We start from the raw sequence: 23,523 nt of genomic DNA, 5'->3' as shown, positions 1-23,523 counted from the left end.
TGGTGAATTTCAGTTTGTTTCCTAAGCATTCACACGGCAAGCCTTATTAATTTAGATTTGTCAAATACATTTTTGGTTTGTCTGTTCACATTATTTTAAAATGTGATTCTAGTGTGAACTCGCCACGGCAATAAAATTATGCAAATGTATAAAGAACAAAAAAAAAACGGAGATGAAAACATGAAGGTTATTAACTCTTTCCTAGATGGCGCCCTTACCAAATGTATAAAAAACTAAAGCAAAAACTAATTTAATTAATTTTAAACTCCGTGTATATTTTGATCATCGTTCTGAATCTGATCTTTAACAAAATTCCTTTATTTCAGTTTTTGCTCAAAACTTTGTATTTTTGAAGAAACCTACCCATATTTAAGAGATTAATAAATCCCGTTTGTTTGAAAGCATAGGGTCTGTTCTTTCATGATATATTTGTATGTCAATAATATTTATATAAGAAATTTTTCCTGGAAGGCATTTTGTGAAACTTTTGTGAAAGCACAAAAAATGCTGGCGGGCAACTTAAAAAAATAGGCTGGCAGGGAATGAGTTAGGGGGCATGCACACCAAAGCATTTACGCCAGCGGCCGTAGCATGTTTTCAATTGTTTCCAATGGAAGCTCAGCGTTTTTCAAAAAAGCCAGCAGCTAGCAATCTTCTTCCGCTCTTAAAAGTTTTGGTGTGCACGCCCCCTTAGGGGCAAGACACAACAAAGCTTTTTTACACAGCTGAAAACGCCTGGAGGACGCCGAATGCCAGCTGTTTTAAAAGTTGAGCGCCAGCTTTCTTCAGCTGAGCGCTTTGGTAGCTGTGATACTTGAGCTGTGAGCCGGTTGATTGTTGTGATACTTGCCCCGCCCCTCCTCCACTGTGATTGGATGGCCGTGTGAGAATTGACATTGACGAGCGAAGCTTTTCACCCAAAGTTGAATCTCTTTCAACTCTCAACACTTAGCTGACACGCTGGCTTTCAGCGCTGAAAAAATCTGCTAGCTGCTGGCTATTTTAAAAAACGCAGCGCGTCCGTTGGATACAATTGAAAACATGTGCCGGCCACAGGTGTAAATTTTTTGGTGTGTACTTGCATTTGTTTATAGGATGAGTAACTGTAACAGATGTCGATCTGAAATAATATAAAAATCACATGAAAAAAATAGATATTACTGTTCAGACAGAGGTCGCATTGGAAAACATCAATGTCATTTGGGTGTGTGTTATGTAAAAATGTGTATTTATAACAATTTTAAAAAGTCACTATTAAAGCTAAAGTATTATTTACCTGCCTTTGGCCCTATTTGGACGGTAATTGTTTCTCATAAGGATGTTAAAATACATTTGCATGCATCCTCCGCGATAAAACTCATGGATTCGGATGAAGATAAATTTGCGGTGAATGTGCAAGTTTATTATTCTAAACACCTGGAAATCTGCTGCACGTGTGGTTAATTAAATGATCATTCACATGACCTGGATACTTGATTATATGTCGTGAATACTGTCGTGTAATTGAATTTTTAAAATTGTATTTAGCACTTGTTGCTGCTAATAGACATTTTAAATGTTTCATGATTTTCTTTATTTATATCAGCTCCCACTCGCTATAGAAGAGCGATGGTGTCCATATTTCTCATCATTTCAGTTATGAAAATGTCAATGTTTAAAATGCAAGCAAAGACGCTACACTGATACGGTGCTTTTTAGTGTGGTATAAGTATGTGCAGAATGACTTTTGGATTAATCCCCTTTTATATGAGATGTGGATTTGGACGCCAATTAATTACCAAACGACCTTGGTGTTTGTCAAAACGTTTTTAAAGTAGGTAATTCTTTTTAACAAAGGTGGTCGGAGAAAAACACTGACATTCTTGATTCGACAGCTATAAAAATCACTTCCTACCCCTGTAAATTATGAAAATTCCTTACATGCCGACGAGAAACAATGAGTTTGTTTACATGCACAGTCTTGCATCGAATATGCTTAATACAGGGTTCCCACACCTTAGTTAACTTCAAATTCAAGGACCTTTCAAGGACTTTCCAGATCCAATACCCTCAAATTCAAGGACTGGGGACACATTTCAAGTGAGAGCAAGGTTACATCGTGTTACCTTTTAAGATACATTGTTACAGTTCCCTTTCGAGGGAACTCGCACTGCATCACTGCGGTGACACTTTGGGGACGCCTCCAGGGGTAAGTGTGTCTAAATGTGTATATCAAATTCAACCAATGGTGAGGCTTAACGACAAAGACAGGAAGTATATCACTATCTGAAATATTGCCAAAGACGGCGTTACAGGGACGCCGGAAGTACGGCAGGGGAGACGCAGCGTCTCGTTCCCTTCTCAGGAAATAACAGTTAAGCCCGGATTACACTGCACGATTTTTGTCCTCTTATAAGATCATTACCTTATCACACTGTGCGACATGTATCGTTTAAACTCGGGTACGAGAGGCATGTAGACTGTACGATGATGACACGGAAGCTTCGGCGGCTGCGTCACACGTTGCGCAACGTCACCAGCATGCGCTCGTGGTAAACAAATACCGGCGCGCAGGTCGTAGCAGCAAACACACTGTGCGGTGATCATGCCGAATTTCTGACACTGCCAGAAAACTATCGTAGGCTATCTTTGGACGCAAGACTGGGAAAACGTCCGTCTTTGAACCTTTCTCACTGTACGACATAGGACCACCGATGGAGAGCCACGATCACAGAAATCGTTCTGCGGACATGAAAGACGATCCAACAGTATAAGACAGTATACGTTTTCCCAACAGCTTTTTGAATGAGGAGAGCGAGAGGAAACCGACTGTGCTTACTTTGCAGACAGAGAAAGTGCGCATGTGTACAACTCTCTGCTGGTTCTTTTTACCACAATCAATAAAGTATCAATAAAGAATTCATTTTGGCAGCCGTCAAAAAAATTCTAGGAAATCCCTCAAAATTTAATAACAAAATAATTTGTAAGCTCCCGCAGGCCACATGAAATGAGGGGGCAGGTCGGATTTGGCCCCGCCGGCCTTGCGTTTGACACCCCTGACATAGACCAACAATTACGAAGAGTTCAAAGTCTTCCAAGTCCATGGCATGCAAACCACTAGAAATCCTCGCAAATCAAACTAATTATTTTGACTGTGCTTCAAGCCAAAACAAGATGTGCAAGATTGCTGCATGCGTCTGTTTATGTGATTTACTGCTGACTTCGTATTACTGAACGCTTGAATATACAGCACAAATGACTTATTCTAGGGTTTTTTTTTGCTGCATGTTAATTATTATTCACAATGTTTTCCTATTATGTTTGCTTATGTATGCGTTTTCTGGTAATTAAACACAAAACATCAGGCAGGTTTCACATGAAATGTATGCGTTTACAGTTGATCAGCGCAGGGACTGAAACACTTCCTGGGTGAGATGGCAGTGTGTGTGATGGGTTGACACTCACTAGGCGGTTGGCAAGAGAGATGGTGCGTGCTGTGGTCTCAGCCTCCTGTTGGCACCTCAGCTTGTCTGCTGTCGCTTTCTCAAACTTCGCAGTCAGCTTTGCCAAGTTCTCATTAAGATGCTGTTGGGAAAAGAAGAGGCATAGAGGATCTGACATTATAACAAAGCAACAGATTTTAAAGCCTAACTATAAAGCATTTAATGAAAATATAAATAAATTGACTGACTTTGATCTTTGCTTTGATGTTGGTGAGTTTCTCCTGTGCAGCGGCGAGCTCGGCGTTGGCTTTGTTCAGGGCCTGCCTCTTAGGCTCTACCTCGCAGTAAACCTCGTAAAACGTCACAATGTTGATGACCCAAGAACAGAGGCCAGCTGCGGCCTTAGACTTCGCAGCTACCAGCTCTGGTTTAAACTCCGGGTCCTCCAGGTATGGCCTGATGGCTTTGAGACAGTTCTCGTGGATGTTTTCCTTTTTGAAATGTATTAAATCGTCTAGGAAGTTGTCGACCTTTGCCATCATCACTTTTGCTGCCTTCCAGCTGCGGTCCTTTGGAACTCGACCCCCGGGCGCTGTGAGCACCATGACAGCTGCCGTTACATTGGTGACTGCCACCACAGGGGAGCCGAAAGACTTCAGTTCTGTCAGATTGTTCTACGAAAAGGATATTAAACCAGCAAAACAAGTGAACAAAGAGTTTGCAAACAGAAATTACATACATACCTGGAGTCATAGATGTATTCAAATCACACCAGTTGAGAAAATACATCTGTGAAGCATTTTTCATTGTCAATTCATTTCTAATAAAAAAAATTTATAGGATAAAAATCTGACGAGGAACTATATTTTATGGCGTAATAGCACTTTTGGGAGTAGTTTGACTCGGCGCAGTAACACCCTCCCTCTCCCATTATGAGAGGGAGAAGGGGAGCGGACTTTTCAGGTGAGTCGAAGTACTCCCAAAAGTGCTATTACGCCATAAAATATAGTTCCTCTTTTAAATCCGCTTAGAAAAGCGCTACGTTTTATTTTGTACCACCAAACTTGCTCGTATAACTACTCGTCTTAAATAGGAAAAACCTTGATGTGTTTGGTCACTTCTAACTTTATCTCTAAATGGTACCATTGAATGAATGGGGCTAAGCTAAATGCTATCGAAGTGTCGCAGCGCACTCCAGCGCTTACGTGCACGCGTACAGATGATAGAGGGATGTATCAACAATTCTTAGTTAAGGTAATAACATATTTTAATATTGAAAATTTGAAAATGAGTAGACTATTCCTTTAATAACAGCATGCACTTGAGCTGACATGGATTTTATGTGTTTGTGCAAAACCAGATGATCCATGCTATCCCAGCATGCTTTAAAAATGTCCCTAAGAGCATTTTGTGCTTCATTTGAAGAATTGAAATCTGATTATAAAACTAAATATGTGGAATGAAGTCAATATAGTCAACCTCCTATATTTGCTCATTGATTAGTGACATACAAATACAGCACGACCTTAAATCTTTCCCCGCCACTGACGAAATAATTTATCAATTAAGAGAAAACGCTTCCCTGCCAATGACGAGAATTTCCGGCTTTCCGCAATACCGCTATTATCCACCACACTTCCGCAACTTTAACAACCCGGAAGTAGCGCCTCACGTAAAAAAGAAAGAACTTGTGTATGTTTTAAAGATCGCTCTGCATCTGATCTCTATCAAAAGTCCTTCACAGAAATGAAATTCTCAGCTTTTTGCTCAAAATTGTGTGTTTTTGAAGAAACCTACCCATATTTGAGAGATGATAAAAAGAGAAATAATGAAGGTAGAATGAAACTTTTTTTTTGGAAAGCAGATGGTCCGTTCTTGATATATTGTTTGTTTATATATTTAACGAAGAACATTTTCTAGAAGGCATTAAACTTTTGTGAAAATCATGAAAAATGCTGGCGCTGGCAACTTTTTTTTAAAACGCTGGCGGGGAGAGTGTTAAATATTTCTTGATCACTTTCAGTCCAATTTTTTTATCCTGATGCTAAAAAAAAATGCACAGTTAGATTAACACTTAACACAATAAGTGAAAAGAAAAACTATTGTTGACTTATTTTATTGGTTGATGTTTTAATCTGGGTGTTTTCTCGTGTGTCACTGCATGAAGATATCTGACCTTGTTGAGTGTGTTTAACGCCTCCTGAGCTGCTATAAGAGCAGGTTCAGCCTTAGCCAGGTCCTCCTCACAGTCTCGCTGCTTTCTGGTCACCTCTTCTGCAATGCAGGCTACTTTCTGCTCCTCTTCATCGGCCACTTTCTTCTCACGGGCCACCTTCTCGGTCTCCACACCCACCACCTGAATCAGTTTGTCTGCGTTCTCGTTTTTAAGCTTCAAGTCAGCTTCCTGCGCTGCCAGCTTGTTCTTCAAATCGTCCACCTAAGTGTTTGGCAAAGTGTTACATTTATGTGACACTTATTACTTTTTTCAAACCCATGACAGTGGCGCACCTCGTTCTCTACCAGTTAAAACAGGAACTTATAAATGGTTATCATTTTAAAAGCAACTAGAGAATACGAACAAAACACAAGCACAGTTGGCTCATCCTGTAAGATCATAAAAATTAAAACAACACTAATACCAAGTAAGGATACATGCATTACCATTATTTAACAATAGTTCAGATGCAAAATTCTGTAATAAAATAATTTTCTTGTAAATGAGCTTATTATATCACACTGTAAGGGTTAGGTTGAGTAATTAGGGTTACCGAACCCTATTAGTCAGTAACTAATATGCCTTATTTTAACAAATTTTACCTCATTTCATTAGCCTGATCCAACCAGACTCTCGTACATTCATTTCATTTGTACATAGAGTCTGGCCACGCTCCATAACAAAGCGTTACTTCTGTTAAGAAGGGTCCTCTGTTGAAGTTTAAAACTATTGGTCGTGACGTATGTCATGCGCCAAAACCGGCTGGAAACAACAAGTCCAAATGATCAGACCAACAAAACTTAAACATTGTTCTTGCTCCGGCTTTAACTTCTGTATATTCGGCTGTTTTGCAACAACGGACCAAATAGCTTTTCTCACGTCTTTCTTCGCTGCCATAAGTGAACTACAACTAAACTGACGCACGACCTCAACGTCATTGTTCCTAGCACCCCCCTCTGTTCGCTGATTGGACCTGCAGAGTTTTGCAGGAGAAAACGAAACTCTACACAGCAGTCCCAGACGTAGTACTGAAGCGAAATGAAAATTAAGCGGAAGCACGTAGAAGGGCGGAGCCAGGCTATCATTTCATTGGCTTTTACCAATAAAAGACGTATTTCGCTGTCTTTTGACAAAAATATCAACTTTTTTTGACTAGACGTAGTAAACATAGTATACTAGAAACTAGTAAATGATGAAAGTCAGTATTTAAAAGGTAAAAATTAAAAAAACTGAACCACACAGGGCTGGAATGGCATGTTGTTATGAGCAGGTGGGGCAGTGCCCCAACAAAATATTAATTCACTTGAAAACTCTATATATTGTTCAAAACAAATTTAAACTCAAATGTGTTTATAATTTTAACAAATATTTTCTAAATTACTTTAAGTGGTAAAGTGAGATTTATTTGTTTGGAAAGGCACGCACGGCTCGGTTAGTTACTGTATTTAATGCCTCTGCCCTCTCGAGCTCAACAGCGCCCCAACATTTTCCTAATGTAAATCTGTGATGAAAAATGGAAATGCAGTGAACTCTAACTGAGAGCCACATGGGCAGATTTGAATCTTACACGATTCTTCAGGTTGTGAGCATCGTGAATGGTGCAAATCAACCTGAATGTTATAATGTAGAGTTTTTATTACAGAATTAGCAACAGCCAAATGACCAGTGTTAAGTCATTTAATATGGCCTTTAAAAGCTTTGGCTGTCTGGTAGTACTAAACAGAATAAAGCGGTTTATTTTTCATGCTTACTATTTTATTCTTCCTAATAGGGACGAGTGGATGTGTGAATTTGAATCACTTATCTGAAAAGGCTAAAAGCCAAATGAATCAGCATTATGGTGCATTACCACCAGCCGAGTTAGAGGCGGCAAAAACGTGCTATTCGCGTGTAGTTGGATGCTTGAACATTTGAGTTCACTCGCTTCATTCACCTGTGAAAGCCGTGCGTGAAATTCTAGTCATTTGAGACATTCACACGGAAATTCGGATCATGGGAGGGGCTTCTGCGACTTCGCTGAGACTCCGCCACTCCGCTCCCTTCCTGTAATCACGTCACTACTACAGCAAGGTCCTGATTCGTTAACGCAGCGTGGAAATCCGCCGAAGTTCAGATTTTTCAACTTGCGGGTTTCCCGTGGCAACTCTCAATTCGCGTGTTCCGCGCCGTAGGATTCCTAATCGCGTCTTTGCATTGCCTTAACATGTAAATCACTCGTGCTTGCCGCGTCTGGTGTAAACCCTGCATTACACCGCCCCATTACGCTGAATACGGAAGGACACTAGACCTCTGCTTAGTGTTCTGCATGTGTTCAGTTATTTAGTTGTAAACTGTATAACACTAGCAGTAATCATAGGTTAGTCATACCATAGATATGTATAATAAAGGCTAGATGTCTTACGTTGGATTCTTTAACCCCATCACCGACAGCCATCTTGTCTCAGTCAGCTCGCTCACTCGTAGCATTGTTTTAATGGTGCGTGTACTTTTAAATAACCATAACTTGCTACATTTTCTACCGATTTCAAATGGTTTGGCTTCTTACAAACATTATTAACATCGCTAAGATTCTGGATGCTTTAACATGTTTCATGAACATTATTCATAAATATGCAGTTTTATAGGTACATCTCTGACGTTTATAACAAACCAAAGATTTTAAAGTACATGCACTATTAAAACACAACGCAATGAGTGAGCGAGCTGACTGAGACAAGATAGCCGCCAGGTGCGGAAGTCGACCTCCATTGGCCAGCAGCGCGGGCGAGACATCAAGCCTTTATTATAAACCTCTATGAGTCATACAGCACAATACGATCCAGAATCTGCCCCACTTAAATTTACAATCAGGAGCCGCTAACAAATTGACAAGATTAACGGATTCTGCCAACAAACAGGTATTTCAGAATGGCCTGAGGCCGGGATTAAGCAGATTTGAAGCAAAAGTATTTGATTACTATATCATTTGTGGAGAGGGCATACGGTGAATATATATATATATATATACGCACATATATAATTAACCAAGATTAATAAATAATAATAAATAATAAATATTTTTTGTTAATTCATGATACCTGAATATTAACGGATCTCTGAAAGCATCTATTCTAAATAGTAAATTGTGCGATTTAGCAAGATTCAGATATTCCTTAAAAATGACAAAAACTTTTAAGGAAGAGAGACTATGTCAGATCACTCTTACTTAAATCTCTCGAATAATAAATTAATATCAAATACAAATAGTTTTATAATAGTTACTTATACTTAACTAATATTAATTGGCAAGTACTGTATCAGAATGATAATTTGGTAAGCCATTTGTTAGAGCGAATTAAGTCTTTTCAGGACACCAGACGGCCCATTCGTTTTGTTCAGGACTATTTGATCATCCTGTCAAGAATTATATTAGCAATAAAGACTGTCTGGTTATACATTATCCATCATTAATACATACAAAAACCTGTAAAGTGTTTATTCCATCATTTTATGTGTGTAACTTGCCCAGCATGTGCATTAAATGGCATTACAGTTTCTCAGGAAATTAATGACCTTGCTGTTATCACCTAATTGCATTCGGCCTGGAGTTCGCTAAAGACTCAATGTTAAATCACATGAATAATTTTATCAGTAAAATGAGCACTACAACATTTAATTGATGAATGGGAGGATGAATGAAACGAACGACAGTTAACCCAATATGACAGATGAGCAAAGATTTATTGTCATTCATTTTCTGCACACAAAACACTGAGGTGGAAAGGCTATTCAGGATAGAAAGCGAGAGGTATAAAAAGGTGAAATATGCAAAACCGTATGATTTGTATAGATCAAATAAGGCATGAAAGAAAGTTACTAAATTAAAACTCCAAACTTAAATCTGCTTGCTTTTCCCAGCATCCAAACGAGCTGATTAGCCTTAAGAAAATGACACGACAGGGATGAAATTCCCTCAGGGTAGCAAACCATACAATACCCACACAAACCGGTTGCTATCATGTGAATAATTAAACTGATGAATAGGAGGTAAAAATGATGGAGTGCTAATTGCTTCGAAAGCACAGTTAGAAATCTCACTTAAACCCTTTTCATCTGAGTTTTTCCCACTTTGCTCCCAAAGCTATACATGAAACAGCTATAATGATCCTTCTGCAGTCAAATGAGCATCTTCACAAGTTTAAATCAAAGAGTATGTCTAATCTTACCTTTGTTCAAACATTGTAGAGTATCTTAAAGACACATTTAGAGATAAAAAGAAATCTTTAGGTTTCTGAACAAGATTGATTTTTAAATTATTATGCAAAATATTACATCATACAATTGTTTTTTATCGTGAAGACAAACACTGCAGAGCCTTGAGTTTTACAATTTACACACTTAATGAGTGACTGTAAAACTAATAAAAACCCAAGCACCCCGTCCTAACCTCTGCGCCTTTAAATGTAGGCAGAGACCAACTAGTTTAAATTGATAACCACAAATTACATCTAACAGGGGTCCCACCTTAATAATGCAGCATAAAGCACCGCCAATAAACTTTCTGCCTCATTAGCACCTGCTTTTAATTTTGAATCCTAGCCAAACTCGCCGTCTCAAACTTGGGACCTAAACCGCTAATGTTAATAGGTTGTTGTGGTGGTGGGCGTCTATCTCCAACCGCACAATAGGATGTCAGGCGAATGTGTGAATTTTGATTTGAGATTTTTTCCTCTCCTACCTTGCAAATACAATCTATGCACATAAATGAGCTTTCTGATAGCTTTTCCATTTAAAGGGTGGTGGGACTGAGGATGGAGCCCTGAGGCCATTACCTGAGGATATAAAGAGTTTTTTCAGCAGGTCTGTGCCTGCGGGATTAACACACACACACTTCTAATACAAGCTGCTTTATATGAGTTTCCAGACGACATAATGCAGCTTAAACAGAAGGAAACATTAGATAAGTAATAATGTCTCAATCAGAATAATTAGCAGGAGTTGTTGCTGAGAAAACAATTATTGGTTTTAACTTCATTCTTCCATTTATTAAAAAAAAGAAACGATTTCTGGGTAGGTGGTTGCTAGGGTTTTTTTATATGGTTGCTATGGTGTTTAAACATGATGCTACACAGTGTGTGTTTACTAGGGAATTCTAAATGATTGCTATTAGGTTGTTATGATGTTGCTAAGTGGTTGCTTGCTTGGCCAATTCAAAACAGCCCAAACGCAGGTCTATAGTAGGGGGCCGCAAAATGGTACCATAGGGGGGCCACAGTTGTATAACATTTTATAAAATACATACATTTATCATAAATTCTGTGTGACTAAATATTAGGGGCCCCTTGGACCAGCCGGTATAGTAGTTTTTGTTGGGTATATTACTGATCATATGCTGTATTAATATTATATTAGGCCTAAGGCCTGTTGTTTCTACACAAGGCTATAAGACACCCAGTTAAACTTTCGTTTTCTCAGTTAACTTTCGTTTCCTAATTAAAAGAGTCCGGGTGCAATCCTGCGACTATACCCCGATTGTTCTCGCCACGATTATCTTGAGAAGCAAGGTCGAAACAACCGATAAACAGGAGTACGTCATTTTAGATTAGAGAATCCGTCCAGCTATACTTCGCTACATTAATAATAAGGTATCTGTGCAAGCTAGGCCAAGGCCATGAGAACCAATAAGCAGAATATATCATTTTGGATATGAGGAAGGATTCAGCTGCACTTCTGCTACATCAAACAAATAAAATTAATTGTGGTAGACCGAGACCAATGAGAAGAGTATACGTCATCTCAGATAAGAAGTGTTTGATCTTACTGTATACAAAAGGAGTCAGATGTTGGGAGGGCAGATGATCTTTGAGCACCTCTTTGAGGGGTGTTGATTGTCTCACTTTGTTGGCTCGAGCGAATAAAGTAATTTTTGTTTGGCACCTGGAACCTTTGTCTCATGAGTATTTTTTCTTATGAAGATTCAAGCTAAGACTTTTTGCAACAACACTGGGCATGCAGTACACCCAATCATGAGACTACCCTGGACGTAAAATGCGCTTTACGTCCTATGTAGAATTTATAGTTGTTGCACCATCTAGGTGTAGGGGACGTCTTAGACTAATTGTTACGTGTCTAGTCAAAGGTAGGCGTAAGTATAAAGCAAAAACAGGCATAATTAAATTGATAAGACATTGGCGCATCTGATTCACACAGGATATGCAAGCAGTGGGCTTTTATGCATAACTGAGTGAGAGACAGCACCAATAAATTCTTATACTTGGATATTTAAAAGAAATCAAGAACTTATTAACAGCTGCAAGAATTATGCAGCTTATCATTTCCCTTTTGTGCAAACAGGAAAAGGTTTGATTTAGTTAATGCAGGTTGTGTTTGATGGGTCTTAACGTGACGCATGCATCCTGAGGGGGAGAGGAGTTTGTCTTAACTATTACTGCGGCTAAACGCATACGCGGGGATGTGCATCATTTCAGATGGTGCAACAGGCGTAAATATTTTTTACAAAGCTAAGTCTGACGTAGGGCTTTCACTCAACTTTTTTCTCCTCTTCTGAGTAGGCGAAAAAGCAAACTATGTTTTCGGGGTAGGGATGTCAATTTATGCAATTTCCCATATTCGATGATCGTTTAAATTAACGATCAATCAATCAAATAATCGTTAACTGTAATAGTGCAATAAGCCTTTACTGCAGTGACATATAGCCATGGCATAAAAGTGTGCGTAAAAATAGCAGCTTCCTCACGTATTTTGTCTAAATAACATGCTAGTGGGATTGTAAAATGAGTCAATGTAGTTGGTGTATTTATAAAAAATCATCAATTTAATCTCGTAATGAAATACAATGACTTAATGGACAAAGTATGGGCACTCATATGTGCCTCATATGGGCACTCTCTGTACAGTCGCATTAAAGTCTGTGCGTCCGTGACAAAATAAATGTTTCATTATCATCAAGTGTTATTTTTCTAGCTGTTCACCTCACTTTCTGAGTCGTTGATACACCACTTTTTGTAATCATAGACTATTCAAAAAGCACACGAACGGCACTTGTCCCGTTGTCACCTCAGCTTAGACCTGCAGCGTACATTCAGCAAAGACGCTTATATTATGAAGACCTTCAACCTTCCATTAGAAAACTCGTAACAGTGTTTAGCGTGTAGCGCCTCAGCCAGTCAATAATGATGATAATTGATATATGTTGTCGACGTTCAGAGTGTAACGACAGTCGTTTACAGTTTACATTTTAGTTTCTTGCCTGAATTTAAGATTACATTTGAATCTGTTCATTAAAACAGTTTCTGGTCTCCTTCCCTGTGTATAGCAGCGTTGCTACGCTAATCTTGCAGGCTTCCCTGTAGAGGGTCTTTGCTTTCAGTATCCTAACCCTCTTTGCATTTTCTGTATCGGACCCTGTAAGATCCACTGCGGATGCCATTTCGTTGCGTTAGCAGCCAGCCTCGTCTCGATGTTAAAAACCCCAGGTGTGTGTTTGGCATCGAGCATCATTGTGATCATGGCAAGTTTAACTTTTACAGCTTGTTTTCACCGGCTGTATGTGCTTTGCGCAGGCGCCGTGCACATGTGCTTGCTTTTTTGACAAGTGTTACGTTTTATCGATTTAATTCTTATCGTCAATTAATCAAAGATCGATTCATTGTTGACGTTTGAGGTGTCGTGTGTGGCTCGTGTCAAAATGTGTGTGCATTGCGTCATGGGAACCCGTGTCATGTCAAAATACGTGCTTGCTGCATAAGCGTCGAAAGGGTTCATGATAAAAGAAACACTCCTGTCTCGCAAGACAACCCCTAACACTAAACTCTAATTAGACATGAGATTACGCGAGTATCTAGCAAAGCGAGTGTCTCTTTAATCATAAACCCTTATGAAGCATCTGCAGCAGGCATTTATTTTGACATGATGTGCAATGCACTAAAGTTCACATGATGCCCAAACACATATGAAGATAAATCCATTTTTTAAAATTTTTCTCAAAATATGTTTATTATCATGTTATTATTTTGTTTTATGGTGCTACTTAGCTGTATTTTTTAAGTTATGAAGGTTTAAATCAAAACAAACCAACTGCAGTTGAATTGAAATTAATTGGAATGCACAACCAAAATACGAGATTTCTGAACAATTAAAATAACGGTGGTTATCTCGTTTTGCAACGAAACTTCATATTTTGACATGTCGATCCACACAGATTATGTTTTCACAAGTTTCGCATTCGTGCCTCCTCGGAAAAGAAGCCATGAGCCGCCCTGACTTAAGTCCAGATGGTGCAACCGGCCCAAGAAAAAGACAGTCAACTAGCCAACAGCACTACATTGTATAATTTATTATCTTTTATTTAATTACAATTCTATGTTTGTGATTGTTTATGTTCATTAATTTCTTGGGGGGGGGGGGGCGAAGAAATGTACACTACACAAAGGGGGGCCGCACTATAAAAAGTTTAAGAACCACTGGTCTTCAATAGCATATTATGTGCATTAGGAAATGCCTATTTAGTTGTACTGCGAGTTTTTGATTTTTTGCTTGTTTGAAAGTCCACTAGATGACCCATCTGTTTTGATTTTAACAGACTGTGAATACTAATACTATGTACTCCACAATGCTACTATTGGTGCTAATGGCAATATTTGTATTTTTTAAACAAATAATTTTTGTCTTATACCAAATTGTAACTATTTTGTGTTAAGCAGTTCAAAATAAAATAAATCCAGTCTAACTCAATTCTATATACTCAATATTACTGTTATGCAATTCAAAAGAAAAACCTTAGGCAATGTTGGGGCATGTCGTCCATGGACCTTGCTTAGGGCCCCCAAAATGGTAAACACGCCACTGCCTGCAGGCACCATGTTGGAGACCATTGTTATAGGGTATGAAAAAGTCTTTTGAAGCCGTATTTGTGCAAGGAACACAGTGAAACTTATAGTAAGTCTGCGCTTATTCAAAATCACTACACTGGCATGAAACTTACTTACAAAAGTAGTTTTATGACTTTAGAGATTTCATTATATTGAAAAGAAGGGCCAGTACTATATAAACCATTCCTCTTTCTGTTATGCCTCTAGTTCAGAAAGACCCATTTTTGAGTGGCCTTTTCATTTAGGACAGACCTTTGCTATTATGCTAATCAAAAAGGATTCATAAAATATGTATTGCCCTATGCTGAGATAATAACTTTGGGCTTGGTTCATAATTCAAAGCATATGATGCCTATGATAAGTGAAGTGGTGATAATGACAAGGCGCACCTGAGCAGTGGTACTGTTGAGCTTCTCCAAGCCATTTTCCAGCCGTTCCATCTTCATGGTCAGATCCTTTCTCTTTAGTGCCAGCAAGTTTTGATACAGCTTGATCTGCTCCAAGAAGGACTTGGGTGTCGTGTAGTTGTACCGCCTCTCATTGGCCAAGTAGTCCCTTGAGGTCTTGTTCACACTTACATGAACATAAGCCATGAACTTACTCACAGAGTCCTTGACCTCTGGCTAGATATGTGGATAAATAAACAATGTGATAACATTTCAACTATTGCCAACACATATTAGCAGAAATGTCACATTACACAGCCATTTCATTTTCCCTTGAAGGTGCAAAAGAATGCATTAAAATAATATGTTAATAAGTGTTCTCTGATATCTACATAGAAGGTATGTGGCTTTATTAAGTGAAAAAATTATCCAGAAACGTTTTTCCCTTATTTGAAAGGGCCATGAATAACAAAATTGAGCTCTGCTCTGATTGGCTGTTTCTCAGAGCAGTTCAATTCAGTAGCTGTGTGTGTAAACCATAGAATATGGATGTAGTGTCCGTGACACACCCATTGGTTTGTGAAGATCGTTTTTGAAGCTTAAAGTAGGCGTTGCCTGCCGTCGCCATCTTGGCCCCACGTTACCGCGAATCACTCGCGGATAACCGAAAATGGGTAAAGAGGCGGGACATGGGTAGAGCTCAGGTGGCTGGTTGCTGAAACCACACCCACCTAGCGCGATTTTAGTGACAACAGTGGCAGTTCACCCCTCACTCAAGTGGCCACGCACTTAATTATGCAGAACTTTAAGGCTTAATATAATTTAAATGGATGTTACAAAAAAAATGTACCCCCCTCACAGTTGTCATGGAGGGCAAAATTAGCTATACAGACCAAAAACACCTTTTGTACAAAGCTGTAAACATTATTTTCTACTGTAAAGTCGGGCATTTTAACATGGAGGTCTATGGGAATTGACTCCCATTTGGAGCCAGCATCTAGTGGCAAGTCGGTGAATTGGGGTTTAAGGCACTTCCGTATTGGCTTCATCAGAGGGATCGGAAGGTTGCCCATCGGTGTAAACAGACCTTATGTTTGAGCCTGTATCAGACGAAAATATGGAGTTTGAGGAAAACCAATTGTTTGGAGATTGTTAATGGATTGTTAAGTTTGTGTTTTTTCAGTATGGACCTGCAAAACGTAACTGTAACATCAATAGTATAATTTCAGCCTAAACACTAGCATTAACTAGCATATAACGCTAACTTAGCCCTCAACTTTGTTTTTAGCATTGTAACAACATTGTAATTGATTTAATGCGTAAATGTTGGGGCGTACATCTCAACTGTAGCGTCAGAGTTGGTGTTATGTTGAGATTGGCCTGTTTACCAGCGGTCTTTTGCACGCACAAGGTTTACATAAAAAAAGGTAACAATCGTGTTTGAGGCTCACAATTTGTCATTACTAGGGTTGCAACTAACCATTATTTCATAATCGATTAATCGGTTGATTTTTTTCGATTAATCAAATAAAATATAAATATCTACCTTAGATGTTTTCACATAGCTAAATAAGGCACTTAATTAGGGCATTCACATGTAGAAGTGTACTTTTAAAAGTGCAAAAGTCACACACTACAGTGTGTTAATAATATAATATTTTTATTTGGATATTTTAAGCCTTAAATAAAAAAAATGTGCAACTTTTAAAGAGTAAAAAATCTTTAAATGTCCCTCTGCTGTCATTTAAAGCCAGTGGGAGTAATGACGAGTTTATACAGACGTGAACAGAGGCGGTCTTAACATAGAGGCATAGGTAGGCGGCTGCTTGGGGCCCCCTACCAGCGGTCATATTAGGGGGGCCTCCAACCAATCTAATAAATTAATTAATTAAACCCTTATCATCATGAACACTTCAAAAGCATTGTAAATTGTATTAATATTCTTAAGAAATACGTTGAAACTTTGAAATAGTAGTTAAAATGTCCAGTTCATGTTAAATAACGTTACTTCAGAAAAAACTAATTTAAACTAATTTAACCCTTGTGTTATGTTGGGGATGTTTTCGTCCACTATAGGGTGTTGTTGAGTCTTAATTTGGCCACAACTTTCTCTGTGTTTCAGCAAATGGAATGATTTATGGTGACAAATCTTATTTTGGGAAAAATGCAGAGGTGGAAAAAGTACTAAAATATTGTACTCAAGTAAAAGTAAAGTTACTTTAATAATATTTTACTTAAGTAAAAGTAAAGTTACTTGTCTAAAAATCTACTCAAGTAAAAGTAAAAAGTAAGTCATTTTAACTTTACTCAGAGTAAAAGTTACTTTTTTTACAGCGGGAAGAGGTGGAGGATTCTAGTATAGTTCAAAAACGACAAGGGAATATAAATCTCAAACTAGTTGTGTTTAATTGTAGGAACATCTTTACAATTAAAGTGCAATAACAAAAAGTTAATAAAATAAAAAGCTTTTTTAAAGTAAGAAACATTTATGGAATTATTTAATGATTTTACATGTGAGTTATGCACTTTTGAAGGTGGTCAGCAGCTAGTAAATACAATCAGTATAGTAAGGTTGTAATTGATGTATTGCTGGTAACATACATTATTTTATTAAACTATATATCTAGTTTAAATGAGCATATAATGAGATGAGTGCCATGTCTATATACATTTGACACGTTTATTATCTTCTTACTTCCCTGACCTGGGGACCTGATGACATTTATTCTTCTCTCTCTCTCTCTCTCTCTCTCTCTCTCTCTCTCTCTCTCTCTCGCGTGCTCTCTCTCTCTTTTGCTCTCTCTCTCTCTCGCGCTCTCTCTCTCTCTCTCTGCAATGTCATACGTTTTGAAGTTGTGTTTGACTTGACGCGAAGCTGCTAGACGTCGGAAGATAATGCGCATGGTATTAAAAACGCGTCGTGCAATTTCGTACTTAAGAGCATGAATCCTAACTTTCATAGAAATGAAACACTCGCTTTGCGTCAGTGGAAAGTGGTCGCTTAAATATGACCAGGGGTTTCTTTCATAAGATTTGAACTGAGGCGGGTCTGCATTAGCGCGCGCCTGTCTCGTCCGTCTACATGGTTCTTTTTGCGCGTTCCCCGGGCCCCGCCCATTTACATCCGTTTCGCGTCTTTATCACTTTGCTTTTTAAAATATTTTTTTACTCAGTAACGGATATGATTTAAAATGTAGCGAAGTACAATACTTTAAATAAAACATACTTAAGTAAAAGTAAAAGTACAGATTTTAAAAACTACTCAAAAAAGTAAAAATACACAAAAAAACTACTCAATTACAGTAACGTGAGTAAATGTAATTCGTTACTTTCCACCTCTGGAAAAATGCTTTGAAAATTTTTCAAAAACTCAACAATTCACTGTGGGCAAATTCACAACCCTTTCGTTATGTTCGTGAAGAAAACATCCACTAAATTAAACTGCTGTAAAATTCAGATAAATATTTGGTTTTAAATGTTTTTGCTTAAATCTGTTTATCAACCTTAGTCCTCATTCAAACTGCTAAATGTTTAATAAAAAATCCAGGATTTTTACTCTTTAATTGCCAATGATTTTTTCACATACAATTACTTTTTTTTCAATATAAAAAGTGTTTTTTTTTTACATTTTATAACAGTCTTGAGCATGGGAAAGATTAGTAACAACATTGGCTTTGATGCATTGCTAATTTTTGTGCAGCATCAGATTAAATTTTTTTCTCCTTCATTTACTGTTCGTGGCTGTTTTTGCCCCATTGACTTATTCTCTATTGGTTTGTGTAGTGCTACACTTTGTGTGTTCTCTGCTTTCCATCTTCATTTTGGAGTTAACAAAAATTCGTTCTCTTTTATAGATCGGATAGGGGGCCCCATACATACCTTCGCCTTTGGCCCCCAATTTGCTAAATCCGCCACTGGACGTGAACTAATATGTCGGAGTCCGCTGCTTGTGTTGTAAGTAAACATTCTGCACAGTTTTGTACATGAATGTTAGAGCTTTCTCTGAATTATCAGCGCAATTAATGAAATAAGATTGCGCAACTTTCACACGCTTGTAAAATGAAAGATCAGCCGCTTTAGTTTTATCAATAAAAGGCTAAAAATAGAACTGTGTTTGCGCCCGAAGTCAGAAAAGTAAAACATTGCGCTCAGTATCTCAGATAAGAAAAATAGATCGAACACATTCAATCAACATGTGCATTTACATTACAAAAGCAATCCGATCGAAAGGGTTTTCGACTACCTCTGAACCTTGCATGCAGCTTGCATTGTAGGAACAAAACGTGACCGACTTTGAGCAGGCAGCTCACGCTGTATGAAGAAACAGCACCTGACGTGTATGCATGTTGGCCGACGGTGCAGTGGTGCGGGACCAAGTGACGTCACAGACCAACTAATCGATAATGAAATTCGAAAATGAATGTCATAATCGATTTTTATCGATTAGTTGTTGCAGCTCTAGTCATTACCATGTACAGATCTCTTATTATTCATAAGCCTTGCCCAACTTATTTTTTTCATGACTTATTTCCAAAAAATTACATTTGGCATTGAATTGCATTTGCACCTGAATCCATTAGTCAGTTTCATTCTGAGCTCACATCGAGATGTATTACTGCTGCAAGAGGCTTGTGCAGAATAAATCGAATACATTTGATCCCTGTGCTTTGGATTGAGGGAATCTTGAGAAAAAAATATGCAAAGAAATGTTGTTTCGCTGCTTCATAGCATCCTGGTAAGCTAGGTCAAAATGTTATTTTGCCCCCCTATTGAATTCAGTTTGGGTGGGTGACTCACCTGGATGTGCTCTACCTCCTGTAAAAACCTAAGACTGACCGACTCCAAGGCCTCCTGTGGCCACTCGTGAAACCAGTCGATGGCAGTGCAGTTAACCACTGCTGGGAATTTTCGACTGCGTACCCTTAGCTTGTTTCCCACAGGTGAGAAACACAGGACTACCTGCAAAACAGGGACCTTAAATTTAAAGAGAACACCAGATGCATAATGCAAACACAAAATGTGAAGAAATAGGACTGCATGTTATATTGGCAAACCAGTAATGAATGTGCATGAGCGCTGTTGCAAACAAGATCTATATCCAAGTGCCAGTGGCAGATAGCAAAAACAAAATTTGGGTTTCAATACAAAACCATTACAGTGCATACACCTACAGTACATCCTACTACAGTATGAACTTACCAACAGTAGGACAGACTCCCTATATTCGCAATTCTGTTTACGTTCATCTTGTAATACTGCATGAGCTAAAAACTCGCTGTGTGATGCTTGACCGAAAAGAGGGTGTACAGAGCTTAATCTTTTTCAAAGAATGTGGGAGTACAAAGGCTGCGCTGTCATGAATCATTTTTGCTCACGCACTTTGAGTTGCCTACGAACGCGGTCGATGAAGAACTTCCAGCAGTTTTCCCTTGTGTCCACGAGACCCAGGCCACGCACTTCATTTCTTAAAGAACCGATGATGTTCTCCACCTCGTCATCAGGAAAGAGGTCTGGGATTTCACCTGTGATCAATGCAAAAGAAAAATGTTGACATAAGATTGTTTAAAAAGCATGCTGACAGTAAGGAAAATGAATTGTGCCATCGGGCTTATAGCAGATTAGCAGTGCTCAGAAATCGTCATTTTTTGGATAACAGGAATCAATGACCTTTGGGTGCTAAGGCAGTGCTCTACTAGTTGAGCTATACTAAATATATTAAAGGGGACATATCATGAAAACATTTTTTTCATGTTTAAGTGCTATAATTGGGTCCCCAGTGCTTTTATCAACCTAGAAAATGTGAAAAAGATCAACCCAGTAACTTAGTTTTGGTAAACCATTCTCTGCAAGCGTGTGAAAAAATAGGTAATTGAAATTTGGCTCACCTTATGATGTCATAAGGGCAGGGTTTCCCGCAGCACGTTGCAGTACGGGCGGCCCGCCTAAGCTTGGAAACCCTACCGCCTTAACGTCGTAAAAAAAAAATTAGCTGCCAAAAAGTCCTGTCAAGTCTCGGAGAATAGCGCGGACGCTCTTCACACCGCACGCGCGCCACACGGCCGAAAGAAGAAAAACGTGGTCCGGACGTCACTGTATGGAGGATAACTAGCCATTTGATAAAACATCTCGGAAAATAGCGCAGACGGGCTTTACACCGTGAGCGTGCACGCGCGCCACATGGCCGAAATGAAATAAAGACGTGGCCAACATTTCTGGAGGATAGCCAGTTGATAAAACGCGTGTCTGTGAGAACTGTAAGTGGAATTATGTTTTGGGGTTATTTAAGCCTGTTATTGTATTAGTGTATAGTTCTTGATTTTAAAGTGAGTTAGCTGGTGATTTTGTTGTTTGAGCACCCTGCTAGCTAGGTTTCACGTGCCTGTTGATTAGATATAATTGAGCGCTCTTGCTCACGTTATTTATGTGCATTATTACATGCTACAGTAGTTACACTCCTTTAAGATAATGTCATTAATAGTGGGAAATAATCAGTTTTTACAATCTTTGCGCCATCTATCATCGTTCGTCTGATGTTCTACAACATCTGCTTTAGTTTGTGTTTATTAACCCTTTAGTTTCACTTCATCACGCAGCTATTCCCGTTAGAAGAATCTGTTAAAAACATTTAATTCATTAACAATCTAGTATGTGTTCATTTTTTTGTCACAGTTTCTTCAAAATTAAGTTTTATTTGAGTGTTTTAAATAAAAATATTTAAATTTTCATCATAACGCGTACACCCTTTGATTGCCACGCCCCGGGCCCCGCCCAACCCTACCACATTAACTAACAAATTTTCTGCGGGAAACCCTGGATAGGGATAATACAGCCATTTAATATGCACTATTCAACCACAGCACTGCCGTTTAGTGCAGAGATCAGCAATTAACAGGACACACTCAAAACTGCACATTTTTGCTCAAACCTACAACGTAGCAATTTTAACATGCTATAATAAATTATCTATATGGTATTTTGATCTAAAACTTCACATATCCACTCTGGGAACACCAAAGATTTATTTGACATCTTAAAGTCTTATGAAATGTCCACTTTAAAGCATACAAGTCTTCGGGTTGTGCCATGTGATTGATAGCGATAGCCTTCATGATGAGAGATATATGTAAGGAATAATTGACGACGGGCCATTGAATTATAAGAAAATAATGCACACCAAGGTGGTAATGTGGCACGACGCGAAGCGGAGTGCCGTTACACCGCAGCTGTGCATTATTTTCAAATAATTCAAAGGACCGGAGTCAATTATTCCGCTTATACCACGGTTACCACAAACATTGCTCTGGTGCCTACTTTTAAGACATTTGAAAAGTTAGGTGTGCGGTTTACAGAAAAATTATCAACACCCATAGAACATTTCTCAGCCAATCAGAATGCAGCATTCAACAGACCCGTGGTATAAATATATATATATATAAATTATTATTATGCTATTATTATTATTATTGTCGTCATGGTTTCACATTTGCATTCTTACATAACCTGCACTTGGGACACCAGCGTGCAACCAAGCTCTGACTTCATGCACCTGACCTTGAAATACACACAGCTTGGGAGAAAGGTTGTAATGCGCTTGGACATTTCCTCGCACTTGAGCTTGTAATGAGCTAAAGAGAGGTTGTAATGCATGCAGGGGTTTAAAACCAGTAAGAAAGTTGTTTCCGCTCCTTGCCGTGCAAGTAATTTACAGCGCACCCAGGCATCAATGACACATTCGGATTAATGGCATCATGTTCAAGAAGGTTGTGGTCATACCAGTGTCAAAACTCGCACTGATACTGACGATAGGACGATCCCACTATGGAGAATATTGCCTACTACATAGTCGAGGTACCCCCTTTAACCCTTTAAAGTGTATTTTTCCTTGCCAACAAAAATAGTTTTTGTGAGATTTACCTCTACATGCTGCCCCGCAATGTAGAGACACAAACAAGAGGAGTGATACAAACAGTGAAAGCATCATAATATTATTTTAGTAAATATGAGAACTCCAAGCTGTCTGTTCAGATTAGAGGAGCAGAATATAGATGCAACTTAAACATTAAATTATGCATTTACTCAACTGATTAAAAAAAATAAACTTCCCAGCTCTTACAACTAGTTTTGGCACAATACAGACCATTAAAACATCTGTCTTAACATGCACATATTTGTAAGTCAATAGAAAAGCAGGAAATCGGTAAACCAGTCTAACGACAGCCTTTAGAAAATGGCCAATTAAAAATCTCATTATTTTATTACAATATTCATTAAGCCCAAAAAAGACAACATTTAATGCATACCATCATCTGCTTCATTTCTTATGTTTGGCAGACACTATGTGATGGCACAAGGGTTTAGAAACACAGCATGCAGCCTTACCAGATGCTAACAGGTCGTTCACCAACACTAGGAACTTCTCATCTGCGACCTGGGCATCTGTCATGAGGAACACCGTGCCAATATTCTTCACGCCAGCTTTGACGTACAATGCAGCCAAATCGCTCTAAAAATACACAAAACAACATTCAAATGTCACTGAGCTCCTCTTCCCTGGAGAATTCCCTAAAGGGCAATTGAAATAAAACATATTACGGGTATAAAAGTTGATGAGCTTTGTACACAGTAATGTG

At 38.6% G+C, this 23,523-nt stretch overlaps 1 protein-coding gene across 3 annotated transcripts in view; it reads right to left on the bottom strand.

Annotated features, from left to right (window-relative positions):
• dnah9 (dynein, axonemal, heavy chain 9) overlaps positions 1-23,523 on the bottom strand; it is a 260,170-nt gene that overhangs the window by 61,094 nt on the left and 175,553 nt on the right. For all 3 annotated transcript variants that reach the window (XM_073866631.1, XM_073866632.1, XM_073866634.1), the window contains exons 45-51: positions 23,273-23,396; positions 20,273-20,415; positions 19,691-19,852; positions 14,897-15,130; positions 5,599-5,859; positions 3,671-4,096; positions 3,445-3,564 (exon numbers count right to left, since the gene is read on the bottom strand). In XM_073866631.1, coding sequence (XP_073722732.1) covers positions 3,445-3,564; positions 3,671-4,096; positions 5,599-5,859; positions 14,897-15,130; positions 19,691-19,852; positions 20,273-20,415; positions 23,273-23,396 — 1,470 coding nt within the window. The remainder of the gene's footprint in view (positions 1-3,444; positions 3,565-3,670; positions 4,097-5,598; positions 5,860-14,896; positions 15,131-19,690; positions 19,853-20,272; positions 20,416-23,272; positions 23,397-23,523) is intronic.

This window comes from Misgurnus anguillicaudatus, chromosome 4 (genome assembly GCF_027580225.2).
Source record: "Misgurnus anguillicaudatus chromosome 4, ASM2758022v2, whole genome shotgun sequence".
NCBI lineage: Eukaryota > Metazoa > Chordata > Actinopteri > Cypriniformes > Cobitidae > Misgurnus > Misgurnus anguillicaudatus.
This window is presented reverse-complemented; position numbering and strand designations above follow the sequence as displayed.